At 40.7% G+C, this 16,859-nt stretch overlaps 1 protein-coding gene across 2 annotated transcripts in view; it reads left to right on the forward strand.

The window, feature by feature from the left end:
• The window catches only part of USP4 (ubiquitin specific peptidase 4), a 32,716-nt gene that overhangs the window by 9,262 nt on the left and 6,595 nt on the right, over nucleotides 1–16,859 (forward strand). Inside the window, exons 7-13 of one of the 2 annotated variants that reach the window (XM_063411207.1) lie at nucleotides 3,005–3,148; nucleotides 3,784–3,901; nucleotides 5,062–5,235; nucleotides 5,849–6,007; nucleotides 6,838–7,062; nucleotides 8,567–8,650; nucleotides 9,018–9,112. In XM_063411207.1, the coding sequence (XP_063267277.1) occupies nucleotides 3,005–3,148; nucleotides 3,784–3,901; nucleotides 5,062–5,235; nucleotides 5,849–6,007; nucleotides 6,838–7,062; nucleotides 8,567–8,650; nucleotides 9,018–9,112 (999 nt within the window). The remainder of the gene's footprint in view (nucleotides 1–3,004; nucleotides 3,149–3,783; nucleotides 3,902–5,061; nucleotides 5,236–5,848; nucleotides 6,008–6,837; nucleotides 7,063–8,566; nucleotides 8,651–9,017; nucleotides 9,113–16,859) is intronic. The other variant, XM_063411209.1, reaches the window with a different exon arrangement.

Consider the following 16,859-nt stretch of genomic DNA (forward strand, 5'->3'; position numbering starts at 1 on the left):
AATATTTTTTCAAGTTGTTTAGTTTAGGACTTTTTTTTTAACTTAACAATCATATGGATTCAGAATGATTAGATTTTATCCTCTTTGTCTTGTAAGTCTCCAGATTCCTGCTCACTTGCCATTTGTGTGGGTTTTTGACAGGTTTTATAGCAAGACAGCTTTAGACAACATATATTATATATAATTATATATAGAGAGAGTGTGTGTATATATATATATCATATATTTATTAGACAACGTATAGACAATATAAACAACAAAATAAGACAACAATAAAGCAGCTGTCTTTACTTGCAAATGGGGACAATGTGCTTCAGTATTGTGAAGATGAAGTTGTGTTTCAGTGGTAACCTTCTGAGTAGGCCAGAACATTTTGCAATGTTCCAAGTCACAAATTTCAAAGATGAAATAACTTTATTCTCTTACTTCAGAGCAAGGTCCTGGGGCCTCCATTTCTGAGGGAGCAGAAGTCTCATACTGTGAGAGAGATGGCAGTAGAGGGGGCAGATGCCTTTGACCAGTCAAAGTCTGCACATTCCACAGAAACCCTTTTTTGGCATTGGGGATAAATATTTGGCATTCAGGTCTTCTGTTGTCACCTCTGAATGCAAATGAGGCAATCCTGAGAGCCTGCAGTACTGTGAGGTCATTAACAACCACTTTCCAGGTTTAAAGTGGGAAGCTTTCAGAGAAAAGCATTTTCCTTAGCTGCTGTCTGTACCCTTCACCTGGAATCAATGACTGCCTTTGTGTCTTACCAAGTCTTATGAGGGGAAGAAGCTGTTCTTAGGAAATCCTTTCTTCAGTAGTTACACATAGATGAGTAACTTCTAAAATGTAGGAATAGGTAGAATTGTTTATCTTCCCAAATATATTTGATTTCTGTTTTTTTAATCTCACATGGAAAGCTGTTAACCTCTCTTGTTTAGCTACTTACATGAACCTTCCCAATTTTCTAGCTGGAATTTGCTCGAGTTCCTGGATGACTTAGTGGGTAGACTTTTTCCCACTCTGAGACTTGTGTCTTACCTTTGCTTTCTGATGTGTTTTTTATCTTCCTTTGTAATTTGTAGCTTTTTTTGTTGTTTGTGTAGGGTGCTTTTGAAGTACTTGGAACTCTTTAGTTGCCATGTGACCCTTGATGAAACACTGTTTCTATGCTTCCGTTGGAAATCTTGAAATCCCTTAGGAGGTTGTCTACCTTTTCCTTTTTCACCAGTAGATTTTCTTCATATGATTTTCTGAATTTCTCTGTTCTCTCTTTGGGAGATGAAATGTGTCAAGCAGAGATGTTCAGTTCTCAAGTCTAGCATTTTCTAAATCGCTCCTCTTTGCTTCTAGATAATTAACTACTTCAAAAATTTAAAATGTGTTCTTAAAGGATTTACATGCTGTTGTTACCTAACTTGTTTTATTCTTGACCCTTGAAACCCACATGCATGAGGATGAGTCTGATAACTATTGTATAGTCTAGACCTTCTGTTTTCCCATCCATATTACTTTGGTGTCCAGGTTGTCACTATGAGTTTTCCTAGCTAGCTGAGCGTTTCATATTAAGCAGAAGGTTTGTACCTTCTCATGCTCTTTTCATGTAAACACCAGCTATGTTCTATAAACATAGCCATTGTTTTACATTCCATGCTGGGACAAACAAGACTGTGTGACAGTCCCCTTGACCAGTGTAGTGAGAGGTGGGAATAACCACTCTCCAATCCATGGTCACCTTGCTAGAAGTATTTAATAAGAAGTAATAAACAAAGCAGGGGATTTTCTCCCCTGCTGCTGTCTGATCTCCCCAAACTCCGAGCTCCGTGTGTCTTTTCTGGCGAGGCTCACAGCGGCATCCAGGTGATCTTGAAGTTCCACCTCCAACATGTAACAACAGAATATTGTGTATTGTCCCAGAAATGGTTCTTTCACTTACTCTGGTAGATCTCATTCTTTTTAGGATACTGTCCAGTATACTTTTTTGTTGTGCTGGCTAGTGAAGTTTTTTTAGCATGCTTCAGGTTTGGACTGTGTTTGGGGTTTTCCAATTTCTTCTGGAAGCTCCTCTTGTAATTTGTTTACTGCTGTATTTATTTCCCTGCTATTATATTTCCAAACTGTAGAGGCTGTCCGGGTGTTCTGCCTTGTCATGGCCATTATGGCTTGTTGTATAGTTTTTTTCCCCGTAGAGGTTTTCCAGCACATTTTTTAGTACCATCTGAACTATGAATATGCATTTTTAGTTTGTGTCATTTGAAAATGAGGGCCTCAATAAAAAAGAATAAATGGGTAAGCTGAAGCTTGAGAGCCTTGTCCTCTGCTTTGGGGTAGCAGCCACTGCTGTGTGGCTGCTCTGTTTTGGGGTAGCAGCCACTGCTGTGTGGCTGTTGGTGTCCTGCACCTTTTTGCTTTTGGTTCTGTGTGTTTATTTGGGCAGAGATGGAGAGATTAGACCAAATCCCAGTCAACTCTTACTACAGAGAAATTAATTTGTATTAAAATTAATACTATCTAGTGGTTTTGCTTTTTTTTAATGGAACTGTCTATGACAGGACACTTAAATTTTAGTGCCTTGTTGATTATCTTCTTCCTGGTTAATGTTGTGTTTGAATAGATGGTCTGAGTTTCAAGTAGGGAAGGACTGACCTAGTCACTTTTAAATGCAGGCAGAGTGTTTTGTGGTCTTAAGATTTGTGGGGGGGGGTTGCTTGCTTGTTTCAAGGTGGTTTACTCATAAAATTAAAGCTTGCTTCCCTCTCACTCACACTGTCTGAATTGCTACTTATTTCTGTTTGGGACCCAGATTTGCCTTAAAGCAATAATTACTGCTCCTACTTCTGGTACTTTTTTCGTGATGTTTCTTTTCCAGACAATTGTTTGGAAATGTGATCAAAGCAATAAGTTCTGTGTGGGGTAACTAACTGCAGCTCAGCAAATCCTTGGAGTTTTGTGGGAGGTGGGGCTCGGGTTAAAAAAAGTAGTAGCACTGTTTCTACTTCTTTTTCCTTTCTCCCAGATCAAGCACTGCAACTAGCAGAAACTTTACTACCTCTTCAAAATCATCAGCGAGTTCTTATTCCTCAGTGTCTGCCACTTCTGTCATTACTAACGGTGATAGCAGTAACTCCTATGGACTGAACAGCTCCCACCTGGGCAGGGGGTAAGAGCAGGAATGTTCCTTTTGTTTCGTTACCCTTCATGTGAGTGATCCCATGCATCCTTGCCTGTATAGAAAAAGAGTGTGATGGTGCCCTAGAGGAGTTCTGCTGTTCTTGTGTACCTGTTTATCAAACTTTACTTTTTGAAACCACTGCCTTCTGCTGATCCTTGCTCACTTGCAAAAGTAGTGCATGTTCCAGAGCTTACTAACCGCGAGAGCATTGCCTGGTTTTTGAGGTGACTCAGAGCATGAGGGAAGGGATTATATTCTTCTGTCTATCAACCATTGTGGTAGAAGCCTTTCCAGGTACAGATCATAATTTTCTTATTATTTCTTAAAGCGTTCTATAAATTATATAGACTCTTGCTGCAGTAGGATAGTGTGCTGTGTACTTACAGACAGAGGAAATGAATGTGTTATGAGCCATAAATTAATAATAGACTTTGTAAGGATTAATGTTTCCAAAGTTAGCTCATACATTTCACATTCCTGGTATTCAGCATTAACCCCTATGAAGCAGCAGAAACAGGTAGCCTGGTTAAAAAATTTCAGTAATTGTACTTGATGTGACTTCTAAGTATTGTTGAGACTTGGCAAACTCACTGTGGAGTTCATTGTATTGTCATTTTTTCCAGAGGTTCTGGATTTGTCTGTAACTCCTACAACTGCAGGGACAGTGCTTCCCTGTCACAGCCTGGACTCTGTGGACTCAGTAACCTTGGAAACACCTGCTTCATGAATTCTGCATTACAGGTAAGAATTAGAAAGAGGCCTCATTAGAATTAAATTAAAAATCAGTCTCATACATATTGTGGCTTAAAATCTGTGAAAAGAAAAGAACATTTAATGTGATTCCATTAGGAGACTGCACCTCAAAGAAAAAAGCACACCAAAAAATCACGTTTAGTTTGGCTTATGTTTAGCTCAGTACTATAAAACATATTACAGTATTAGGGGCTGAATCTGAAATATGTGGCATCTGAAATGGCAAGGGGAAATTGTGTTAAACAGGTGCCTGACTGTAACATAAGGTCCCAGTGCTGTGCCCTGCCAAAAATGGGCTGACATGGAGGATGTTTTGACTTGTGTGGGCTGCACAAGTGACGTGAGCAGGTCACTGCATGCAGTTCTGGGCCTGTGTTAAAGATTGTTGGAAAATTAAGAGCGTGAAAAGCCACAGGAAGGTGCAAGGTGTTAAGGTTGAAACAGGGATGCAAAGCTAATAATTATTTCTTTACTTTTAAACTTAATTTCTTAGGATTATTTTGTTCATTTTAAAGAATGCAAAAAACTTGCTAGGGGTAGTTTTTTGCTAAGAAGTTCAAACAATATATGAGACAAATTGCGTGAACTTTGATTTAAGGAATGGGCAAACTTCTAGTGTGGTACCAGTGCTGTGAAATGGCTTCAGTCACTCTGATGGCTTTGAAATGTAGAACAAATCTTAAAATAACTGTAATGCATTATGTGTGTGGTATTCAGGACACCACAATAAACTTGGGCTGCTCTGCTTTTTATTCAACATGACTTTATTTTCAGTTGTGTCATGGTTACATTAAGCCACTCTATGTTTTCTTGGACTTAGCTAAGAGACAACTTTAAAATTTTTTATTGTCAAAGTGACTTAATTCAAATATACTTCAATCTTAATTTATCATGCAAACTGAGGACCATGTTAAGGACCAATTACTTTCTTTCTTGTATTATCATTATGCTTTAATTTTCTAGATACCAGTCTTTCAAATGCAGATTCCTGCCTTAATTTTTTTCTTTTGTTTTGTTTTACTAAACAAGTTATTGAGTCTCACCAGTGTTGTCAACTTGGTACATGTTCTGATGTGAAAGTCGGTTTTGGTGTTTCATTTCACACATATCTATTGTCCTGCAAATTAATTTTCTTAATAATTTTTCAGTGCCTGAGCAATACTCCTCCTCTGACTGACTACTTCCTGGAAGATAAATATGAAGCTGAAATAAATCAGAACAACCCTCTGGGGATGAGGGGAGAAATCGCAGAAGCCTATGCAGATCTCATTAAACAGATGTGGTCTGGGAGACAGTCTCACGTGGCCCCACGTATGTTTAAAGTAAGTATGGCATGTTCTGGGAGCACAGCTCTGGGACAGCAGAAACAGCGAAAGCTAACATGCCTGCCACATATTTTGGTGTTATGAAGGCAGTAAGGACAGAATTGCTCCAGTGTTTCATGGTTTGTGAATGCTTTTTGGGGTACAGGGAGGTACTTTCCAGTGAGTAGTGTCCTTCCTCAGAGTTGGCTACTGTTCTTTATTGTTAGTTAGTAAATTACCTCCCAGCTTGGGAGCTTTTTACAGATGAATCAGAATGGTCTTTGCTGCAACACTAGGCAAGGTCATATGAATTGCCAGCTGTGAGCTTTGGTCAGTAAGAAAAGGTGTGCAAGTTACAAGTCTAAAAATTTAAATTATAAAGTGAAGATCAAAACGCATCCCCTCTTCTATAACTTTGTTTATTGGTGCAATGTTCTCATTGCTTCAGTGTGAAGAGCTGCTTTCTGCTGAAATAGGGAAAGTAGCTGGGGAAATTGTTCTGGCACCTTTCCTTGCATTAGCATCCAGTTCACCATGGCCTGCTGCCAACAGAAGGTAGTGGCCAGCTGACCTCTGCAAAAGCCACAACCTGAGTGTTTTATATCCCCTCACTTTTGCTTTCGTGTTCCAGACACAGGTTGGACGATTTGCTCCTCAGTTTTCAGGATACCAGCAGCAGGATTCCCAGGAGCTCTTGGCTTTTCTACTAGATGGGTTGCATGAGGATTTGAACAGAGTGAAGAAGAAGCCCTACTTGGAGCTGAAGGATGCCAATGGCAGACCTGATTCGGTACAGTGCCCTTTACTTAAGGATAGGGCAAGTGGTGCTTCCCAGGGCATTTAGTTGGGTTCTGGGACACTTCCTGGCCTTCCTGCTCACAGGCCACACAAACATCTTTTCTACAGAGCAGCATCCCTGGCACAGGACAACCTTGTCATGCCTTGTGGCACTCTACCTAAATAGAGAAGAACAATTATCTTATGAGGTTTTACCTGATAGAGGTATATAAGTTTATTGTTTTCAGTTTTCTTCCTGAGGCTAAAAGTCTCATGCTAAGAGCAGCCTCTAATTGCCCTGAAGAGACAAATGCCAGATGCCCTTTGGTAAGGAGTTTATAAGTTGTCTTGTGAAGGTCTTCAAGCAACTGTAATTTATCTCCTTTTAGACTGTCTTTGTGAAACATTGCCATCATTTTCCAAGAAGAAAAACCTCTACTTTTTTCTTGAAAGCTGTAAGTGCAGTTGCATTTCCAAAGCAAGAGGCAACACTTCATTCCTTCTGGAGAGTGGAGCATATCTTGTCCTGAGGGGCAGCATGTGACCCTGTCACTGTCCCCTCAGCTCCATTCATGCTCCTGGCACTGTGTGTACCAAGGAATACCTGATCAAACTCAGCTAAAACAGATAGATTAAATTTGACTTGATGCTAGGCCTTGTTTTCACTGAGAAGAAATCCCAGTGTGTTATGTTGGACATACACATACCGGTAGAGCCCCTTCCCTATGACATTGACCTACCAGTATCAATTTTCCAAGATTTTTTTGGTCCTGGTGCTCACCCCACTGTAGAAATCTTCACAAGAAATAACTTCTAATATATTTTTTAAAATTGTTTTTCTAGGAAGTGGCAAAAGAGGCATGGGAGAATCATAGGCTGAGGAATGATTCCATCATTGTGGATATTTTTCATGGTCTTTTCAAGTCTACCCTTGTTTGTCCCAAATGCTCTAAAGTTTCTGTGACCTTTGATCCCTTCTGTTACTTAACTCTGCCACTGCCCTTGAGGAGGGATCGTCTCATGGAAGTTACCCTGGTATATGCAGACCCACAGCGCAGACCAGTCCAGGTGAGGCATGTTGAATACACAGATTCCTTTAAGTCAAGTTCTTTAAAAGTTGAGACTCTTAAAGTAATCTAAAGGATATTGTCTGCCTTTGAGTGAGGTAGTTTGGGTTTTCTAATAAAAAATCTAGGACGTGAAATCAAGTGACTTCGTAAAATCTTGGCTCATGAAACTAAGGTCATGGTCAGCTGGAAGTGGCTTCCTCTGACCAGTGTGATGTGCAGCTCCCTGAAAGCAGCAGTATGCTTGCACTGTCCTGTTTATCTTGTGTTACCTTGGAAAATGTCAGGATGTAACTGGTATTATGCCCTGGCCTGCACAGCAGCACTAGCCTGTCAAAGGAGGGAATTGCTCTGCTCTGCACTGGGGTGGCCTCACCCCAAATGCTGGGGACAGTTTAGGTCATCACAATACAAAAAAGACATAAATCTATTTGAGACTGTTGAAGGAGAGCCATGGGAATGGTGAAGGGTCTGGAGGGGAAGCCTTGTGATATCACCGGGTTTGTTCAGCCTGGGAAGAGGAGACTGAGGGGAGAGACCTCATTGTGGTCTTCAACATACTCACAAAGGAAAGAGAAGGGGCAGATACCAGCCTGTTCACTGTTGTAACCAGTGACAGGACCCAAGGGAAGGGCCTGAAGCTGAGTCAGGGGGGGTTTAGGTTGGATATCAGGTAAAGGTTTTTCATCCAGAGGGTGTGGTCACAGCACCAAGCCTGTCAGAGTTCAAAGAATGTTTGGACAATGCTCTCAGGCACATGGTGGGATTCTTGGAGTGTCCTGTGCAGGGCCAGGAGTTGAAATTGATGATCCTTGTGGGTCCATTCCAACTTAGCATATTCTGTGGTTCTGTGATTCTAAATGGATAAGGCCTCTGAATTTCAAACAGAATTGAAAAACATTTCCCATTCAGAAAAAAAAAGAAAAATGTTTGCTTTTTCAGCCTCTTCAATAGACTTGTTTTAAATTTGGCCCCCCACTTTGTTTTCTAATGGACACACACATCCCTAAAGTAGCCTTGTGCTTGCCACACGTCACAGAAACACAAGCTGGGGCACCCAAGCAGGGTGAGTGGATGTCCTGATGCAATTTTGGAGGAACTGATTGGCAGTATTTCCATGTCTGTTGAGATTTTTGCCTTGACCTTCAGCAGCATTGAAGAGAATGGCTTTAAGATGTTCTTATCACAGAAAGAAACAGCAATTTTATATTCTGAGCAAGCTGCTGTGCCTGGCGATTATTTTCTTTCCTGAGTTTTACTACTGCTGAGCCTGATCACAGCAGAAGGCCAGCTGTTCACAGCTTTCATTCCCTCCAAATCCCTGCTTTGTAAAGTAAAGCTGAGATCCAGAAGACCTTGAAGTGTGTGGTTATGACCTTAACTTCAGCAGAACTCCTGTAAATTAAAGATTTCAGAGTTTTAAGATTTTATTTCCATTTTCTTGCTCTCTGCCTTGCATGGCTTTATTTTGCCTGGTGTAAGCATAACATTATCTTTGTTTCTAGTACCGGGTTGTGGTGCCAATGATGGGGGCCATCTCGGATCTGTGTGAAGCACTTTCCAAACTCTCTGGTGTTCCTGCAGAAAATGTAAGGATTAATGCAGACAGTAATTTTGATAAATGTTTGTTCTTCTTGAAGCATTTTGGTGGCCTAGCTTTTATATGGCTGATAAGCTGAACTTAATGGGCTAGTGACAAAACTGTTAAGTTAAAATGCTGTTCTTTGTTTGTAAGTTTAAAAACATGCATGAAACAGTCTGTGCTTATAGTGATAGTTCCATTGCAGTAGAGACGCTTAAGAGAAGGGGCAGAAAAGTAAAGTACAACTGATGCTGGTGTGCTGACAATTGTAATAGGGAATTGGAATAAACCGTTGCTTGAATTTAAAGGTAGTTTGCCTAAATTTATGTAAGCTTTTACTATAATCACTTTGTAAATCTCACTTGCTGTCCTAGATGGTGGTGACAGATGTGTACAATCACCGATTCCACAAAATCTTCCAAATGGATGAAGGTTTAAATCATATCATGCCAAAAGACGACATCTTTGTGTGAGTAAACTGGGAAAATGCCACGTGTGAAGAATCCTGCAAAACATTTGCTTTGATTTCAGGCTCTAAAACCTGATTCCTTGTCCCCTCACAGAACCTAAGCCTTCTTGTAGACTTTTTGCATGACTCAGCAGTAATGCAGCACCACTCCTACCAGCAGGTCAACATATGCAGTGTTCAGCTGGTATTTTTCTAACACAGGAGATTATGGCCCTTGGGTCACAATGAACTTGAGTCTGGTCTGTGTTACACAGTTTAGGACTTCCTGCAAGGCTCTTTAAGACATAAGTATGTCAGGATTACAGTTACGCTCTCACTGACATTTTTAGTTTTGCTCAAGCTTAATTGTTATGTTTTCCAAATCAGCCAAAAGCCTTGGGCTATTACTAGGATAGTATAAAGTCTAAGCTATTGTACTCTGCCTTTCCAAAATCTGTCATAGTTGTTAGAACTAGACACAAAGACACCATGATTGGGGTTCTTTATAGACTCTCGACTGGTGATTAACACTGTATCTAAACTGTGATTGTGAGGGCAGAGCTGAGGATTTGGTTGTGCTTGATGTTTCACATGTGTGTGGTGATTGACATGGCCTCTGAAATCTGGTCAGGTGAGGAGAGCAAAAGTTGAATGTGAGAATGAAAAGTGAAATGTGAGAACATTCCAGTGCAAAAATGTTACTGCCATGAAATTGTTGGGTCTGTGTGGAGACCTGCACTGACATCCTCTGTGCCATGTGAACCATATGTGGGTGGGATGCTGGACTGGTGTGATGTACTGGTGCTCTTTTGTCATGCTGTCTGTTGTGACCTTATTGCTGAGATGTAGTGAAGGAGTTTTGTAAACGTTGTTGTCTTCAGTTGTGTGACCAGTTAGGATCCCTGGGAAAGATGTTTGGCCTCTGTGAAATCTGTTTGTAGAGTGTTAGTTTGTAAGTTTGTCTGTCTCTGCAGCAGGTATAACATTTTAAAAACAAGAAGCATGATATTACAGTGGTAATTGCAAAAAAGCCCTGCTTTCATATAGGCATAACATATTGTAAGTCCCTCCACAGAAAACAGCTATGTCTGAATCAGGTCTGCTCTGAGGTGTGGGGCAAGCATTGGCTGAATTGCCGCTCCAAGTGTATTTTCCTTTGTAATTGCCACTTCCTTTTATGTGCAGGGCAACTGTCAATGAGGTGCTGCTGTGAGTCATAGTGAGTGAACTGACCCGGGTTAAAAATAGCCTTCCAAGGAAGAGGAGAGGTAGCAGGAGGAAGTTTTGCAAATCCTGTTTTTCCATGTATACCCTCCAAGATCTTTTCAGCACTGAGGGGCAAGAGCAAGCAGCCTGGCACCAGAGCTAGAATTAGGAAAAAGCTGTTCATAGGAAGTTCTTTTAATGGGTAGTGCTGCCAGGAAAAAGATGTGTAAAATAATATTCTAACTACAGCTAAAAACCAGCATTCTTTTATTGAAAAGAAGTCTTGTCTCAAAGAACCAGCAGAGAAACACTTGTTCATAAAGAGGAAAGTTTTTTAAAGGCAAATGCATAATTACTTCTAGTGTGGACAATCTACCTGCATTGTCTGGTTATAAAAAGTCAGCTGTTAGGTCTTCTAAGATCATTCAATAAGTGGTTAGACTAGTGTGAAGATTCTTGAATTCCACTTTGTTTTCATCTATTTTTTTTTGTCCTGCCAGCTTCAAAACCTGTTTTCCATTAGGGAATGTACTTGTAGCCATAGATGTACCTCTCTGAGTTCCACTTCCTTCAGAAAGGATGGTTTTACAGTTAAAGAGGAACTTGTCAAGTGCTGCTCAAGCTGTTGTGTTTCTGCCAGAAGTTATGGACAGTGACTTGGCAGATCAGGTTTCTGCCCTCCTGCAGGTGCTGTGTAATGTGTGGCTGGGGAATGTGGTATGTGGGTTGTTGTTTGTTCAGACTGCTGCTGCCAATAACTTCTGGAGTTTCTGATATCTCAGCAACTTAACTTCTTAGATTACCAGCAAATATCTCAATGTTCATTAAAAAGAGGAATAAAAACATTTAAAAAAAACAAGGTCTTTCAGAACCTTCCACCTTTAAAGAACCAGCTTGTTTCCACTTGAAATGTTGAGAAACATTTTATTTCCCCAAAGTCAATGAAGAAGAGTTTCTCACTAAAAAGCATTTTTTTTCATCTTAAATTAAGGCAAATTCTTTAGAAGAGTGACAGGAAAAGACTTGCTGCTTATGACTTGAAGGATGCTCTTTATGCCTGCATAGTCCATGTAATGTTCAACTTGGAAAAGGTGCTCCTGTTCCTGAAAGAAAACTGTCTTTATATCACTTAATGAAGGGGAACAGATGCATTTTAGTATGAAGTACAGCAGTGTAGAGATTTACAGTCACAGTATTTTCACCCAAAAATCACAATTGAAATAAATAACCTAAAAAAGACCCCATAAACCACACAAACTCGTCAAACATTTGTTTGCGCTGCATTTATACTGGATATTGCCACAAAAGAAATGCTTAAGAACTTTCTAGAGCGTTGGGCTGACAAGATAGCAAGTGCTTTTTAAGGAAGGAAGAATCCTTCTGGAAAATGCTTGCCTACCGTGTTTTGAAAACTTAATTTTTCCCTAAGATTTGTTTGAATCATTTAATAGCCTTGTATGGTAAGACTAAAACATACCAGCTTTGAGTCTAGAAAGACAGAAGTTGCAGAACAGATGGGTTTTGTAATAGCATTACTTATTTATAATTCAAATAGAGAAGCTGCATCATTTCAGGATGTTGGGCTCAGTGCAGCAAAGCCAAGTGAGAGCTATGTCAGCCATCAGGTGGGAAAAACGAACTGGAAAGGGATTATCTGGTAGTCCTGGTGCCTTTTGCAGGGTATGTTCTTAGGTACTAAAAGTTAACATTGATGTGCTTCAAGTTGACATATAATGCAACCTGGGATATGACTGAGTACCATGAGTTAATTGTTTTTATTCAAGTAAAGGATGTTTTTTAGAATCAAAGTATCTGTTGTATTTAAATGATACTCTCTTCATGTGCTCCTGTCTCCCATGATACTCCTGTTTCATGTGCTTGAACTCTTTCCTAATTCATGTTTTATGAATCCTGTCTCTTTATATACTCATCATGTGCTCTTATTTCCCAGTAAAGTCTAGCAGCAAGACTTCCCTGTGGGGGAAAACTTGTAATGCGTATATCTCCCTCCATGATTTAAGTAGTTGCAGTTAGATGCTAAGTTTTTCACTGGTTAGAAAACAAAGGGGAAAACTATCCAAAACAGAGTTAAATCAGTAGAGCATATTCAGAAACAGATACTTCTTATGTGTATTTCCCCAAAACTTGTGTGCATTCCCCAAATTTACATTTTGAAATTATGGATGGCTCAGTAGGTCCTATTGATTTTTGAGGTCTTTTTCTGAAGGATTTTGTTGCCTAGTCTTTGAATTGGGGTGGGCTCACAGGCTTTTTATTTTGTTCGTCCTTACAGCTACACTGAGTGAATTCTGTGAGAAGCTGTGATAAACTGATGACCACATCTTTCCGTTCAAATAATCTTTTTAAAGGTGTAGCAGTTTCCTCACCTGAAAACCACTCCTTTCTTCCACTGGCAGAAGCAAACCAAGGTTGTTTTAATGTGTGGTTATTTGCTGGACTGTGAGAATCCAAAAAATGAGTGGGTAGTGATAGGGCAGGACAAAGCCCTGGGGCTCTGAGTTCATGAGCAGACTCATCCAATTGTTCCTTTGTTCCTTGCTCTCATTTTCCCCCCTCTAAACATGACATTGCTCAGAGTCCAGCAGATCTTCCACCTGTGATCACCTTTGTGGCTGTCTCCTGTAACAGAAATCAGTTGTTTCAGTGATTCTGAAGCTGTAGGATCTGCTTGTAACTTAAACTGGCAGTTCTTGCCTTCTTTACATTTCTTAGCATCACATTAAGTTGTCTCAGGATTGAAAAATTTAAATATGAATGTCAGTCTCCTACAGTGTTTGCTTTGCTGAGAGTGGTAGCCAGGCCTGCCTGTGACAACAGTATCCCTGTGGTTTGCCAGACCTCTGATTTTATGGTATTGTGCACTGGCCAGCTGGCAACACACATCTCAATTCAAAATTCAGAAACTCTTAACACTGCAGGAGATCTGTGCTCCAGCAGGGCTGTGACTTAAAAAAGTTAAAGTCAGTACTTTTGTACTGGTGTCTTGCATTTGACACCAATGTCTGTTAAGTTTCAGCTTTTGATTTGGGCCTCTGTTTGTTACTGAGCAGATCATGGGTTTCCCTGAAGTGCTTGGGTTGGAAATGTCAGTGACCAGGAACTCTCACAACACACTGCAGCAGGAATAGAGCAGCTGGAATGGGCCATGGCTTTTCTGAGCATTGCTTGACAGAGAACATGGTCTGCAGACGTAGATACTGTAGTCCAGACTGTGCTGTTGGTGAAATTTGGGAAATGTGCAGCATGTGGATGTATGGAATATTGAGCTGCCACCTTTTATGGGTTATTTCAGTAGTGGGAAAAACTGTGGGCTTTTTTCTGGTTTTTACCATGGGGTTATGAGGGAAGACATTCAGCCTTCTGGTTTTCACAGGGCATCTTGGACATCCTGAGATGTGTATTGTGAATTTTAATGTGCCACTAAAGTGGTGGGGAGCACTGAATCTGGGAGAGTGAGGAAGGGGGCAAGAATTGGACTCCATGTGGAACTTAAGCTGAATGGATTGCAATATGGAAAACAAGGATGTGCCCTGGATGTCTAAGATTGGTTTTTGCTCTGAGCTGCTCAGTTTCTGGTTCATGAGTTCTTCCTGGTGTATTATCTCACCTGTTGAGCTCTCTGATAGTAAAACTTCAAAAAGAAGAAATGCAAGTACCACTGGCCTTCTTGATGTTTAGGTGACTTTAAGTAACTTTGTAATGAATCCCAAAATGAACCTGGCACCTTTTACACAAGAGGACAAAACTATACATTTTCTTCTCCAAGTCTACTGAAAGGGAAGGAGAGTTGGGAAATTCTCCAAGCCTGTTCTTTCACAAGGCTCTTTCTCATCTTGACAGGTCTGGAACTGTCAGGTAGTCCTGGAGCAAGTTGTGTTGATACTCGTCAAAGAAGAGCTGAGATGCAGAAGTAGAGGGGGTTGGTAGAAGCTTTGAAACAAGATAACTGACCCAACATGCAGGGGCAGTGCAGCCAGAGAAGGGTGGGAGTATCCCAGTTCTCACTGTATTGGAAATGGTTCTCTCCAAGCATGTTGTTCTGTGGAAGGACACGGAGGTCCGTGGCAAATGATCAGAAATCACTCCTCTAAAGGTGGTCTGCAAATCAATTTGATGATAGCAGTTCAGTGTTTGTGCTGAATGCTCTCATTGCCCAGGCTAAACAGAGCACAGCCTTCACACACAACCCAAACACTTGCTATTTCTTTTCCTCAGGTTCTGGGAAGCCCAGCCCCACTAGGACCTCCGGCTCCCGCTCCAATGTAACCCCCACACATGCACCATGCTGGTGCTGTGCCATCACCAGGGATCCTGCTGGAGCTTGGAGCCGGCCTACAAGGGCTCAGGTAAGTACCACATAAAAACAAACTCCACAGCCCATCTCAAGGGTGTTGCTCTTAGTATTTCTTCTTAGTTCTCAGGAACTAAGAAGAAAAATGTTGTGATAGATGAACTAGATACCCCTGTTCTCTTAGCCTGGCTAATGGGGCATATTACATAACATATATTGTTTATGTTGATAAAAGTTTCACAAATTGATTTGCAGGTCACCTTTAACCTATAAAAGTGTGCATATTTGAATAGGAGCTATTCAGTTTGCCATAGGTGCCATGTTTTCCACCTTCTTTTACAACATGCTGTGTATTACATTTAGATGAGTTCATGGTCTTGAAAAAACATCACTGGCTGCAAAGATGTCAGGTTGGTTGATGTGACTGAGGCTACAGCAATTATTGAACTGATGAGTTAATGAGGTCAGCAGACCAGCAGGTCCAGTAGTTTCATACGAAACACTTGAGATGTATGGGATCTTGTAGCAGACTGATCTGTGAAGTTTGTTCACACTTGCTAAAAGTGGTGTTTTCTTGTTGGAAAGAGGGTTGTGTCCTTTCCAAAATGAACTTGCGTTTATTTTAGCCTTGTATAAACCTCCTGTGTGAAGTCCCTCATCCTTTTTAATCATATTCCTCTCAAGACTGGTAAAATCCTTTGACCAGGTTATATGGGGCAAACTGTCCACTGTATAAGAAAGTTGTATTTTCAGTTTCCAGTCTCTTGGTTTACTTCTTCGTGTGTGTTCTGGTATTATGAAAGAAAGTAAACAGATTAGAATACCTCTACTTCCTAGAAGAGATTGAAATATGTGTAGCAGTTTCTCCCAGTATTTTTCTAATCCTGTGTTTATTCTTACTGTCTACTTTTGACACTGTTGTGGTTTCTCAGCAGCATCTCTGGGTTGGTGTGCAGTAGTAACCCCCTTCAGGCAGATCTGTTTGGCAGCTTCTGCAGTGGCATTTTTTCCTGCCCTTCTCCATTCTCTTTCAAAATAGACTTCTTGGTTGTTGCTGTAGATTGACTTGTGACCCACATAGTGTTTTGCAGCTGGAGTTAATATCATAGATCCCAGCACCTGTGAGGGAAGGCTTCAATAACATACAACCTATGTATTAGCCTGGTGTTTAGCTCAGAGTAATTTTGCTTTCAGTGACTTTTCATGTAGCTCTGGTCCTTCATAGCTTTCCCTTCTTCTGTGCACTTGCTTACTTTCATTGTGCAATGGAACAAAAGTTACCTCATTGCTCACTGCCTTCTTTCTGAATTGAAATCACAGACCTGAACCTTCATAATGCTGATAAAGGCTGGTCAAGTCCTACCCTATTATTTAGCAGTTTTCAGACACTTCTCTGAGTTGTCATGAATTATGATGGCAATTAGCCAGTATGTAGCAGTGTGGTAGCAGCTGAGCTAATGTTTCTGACTTTTAAAACCATGTTGTGTCATCTGGAATAGCATACTGTCATGTTCTATTATTTCAATGAAGTTGTAAGATACAGAATTATGGGGTATTGTCCAGCAATTCCCAGTATCAGCTCTACAGCCTTCCTTACACTGTACGTAAAGTACTTTGGTTTTGGTTCTTTTTTTCAAGGGATAGCTGTTGCTCATGAGATCATAAAAATGACAGCCCTTGATTCTAATATGTTTGCTTTTAGTACTAGCATGTAAAAGATATTCTGAGGTGGAGTAGGTAGAGGGGCACTTGAGTAACCAGATCTGTTATGCTGTGGTGAGAAGTATGTGAGATGCTCTCTTCAGAGTATTATGGGGTGCTGCATGGCTGTTTGTAATGGATGACCCTTACCTGTGGGAATGGTCTTTTATTTCTGTCCTGTCTGTTCCTTCTCATGGGCTGGGCTTCATTCAGGTGCGTGAGGGTGGAGTGTAAATGGGGCTTCATTAATTGCTGCTTGCAGAGCACTGTGTAAGTGGTGTGAGAGGAGTCACAGGACTGTCATGCACTACGCTGTGTTACAGGAGTCCAGGCTAAGGGTCTCACAGGAGCTGGTGTTAATCACAGATTATGTTCTGGGACTGTGTATGGCCTTTTGTGGTTTAAACAGTACCAAGTGAAATAATTCACCTCTTTGTGGTGCTGTTTTTCAGTAAATTTTAGGAGGTGTGGACTTTATGCAATGCTGGTGTCCAGCTGAATAGCATTGACAGCCTAGAAAACCTCAACAGCTGCTGGCATTGGACTCTC

Source organism: Prinia subflava, chromosome 14 (assembly GCF_021018805.1).
Source record: "Prinia subflava isolate CZ2003 ecotype Zambia chromosome 14, Cam_Psub_1.2, whole genome shotgun sequence".
NCBI lineage: Eukaryota > Metazoa > Chordata > Aves > Passeriformes > Cisticolidae > Prinia > Prinia subflava.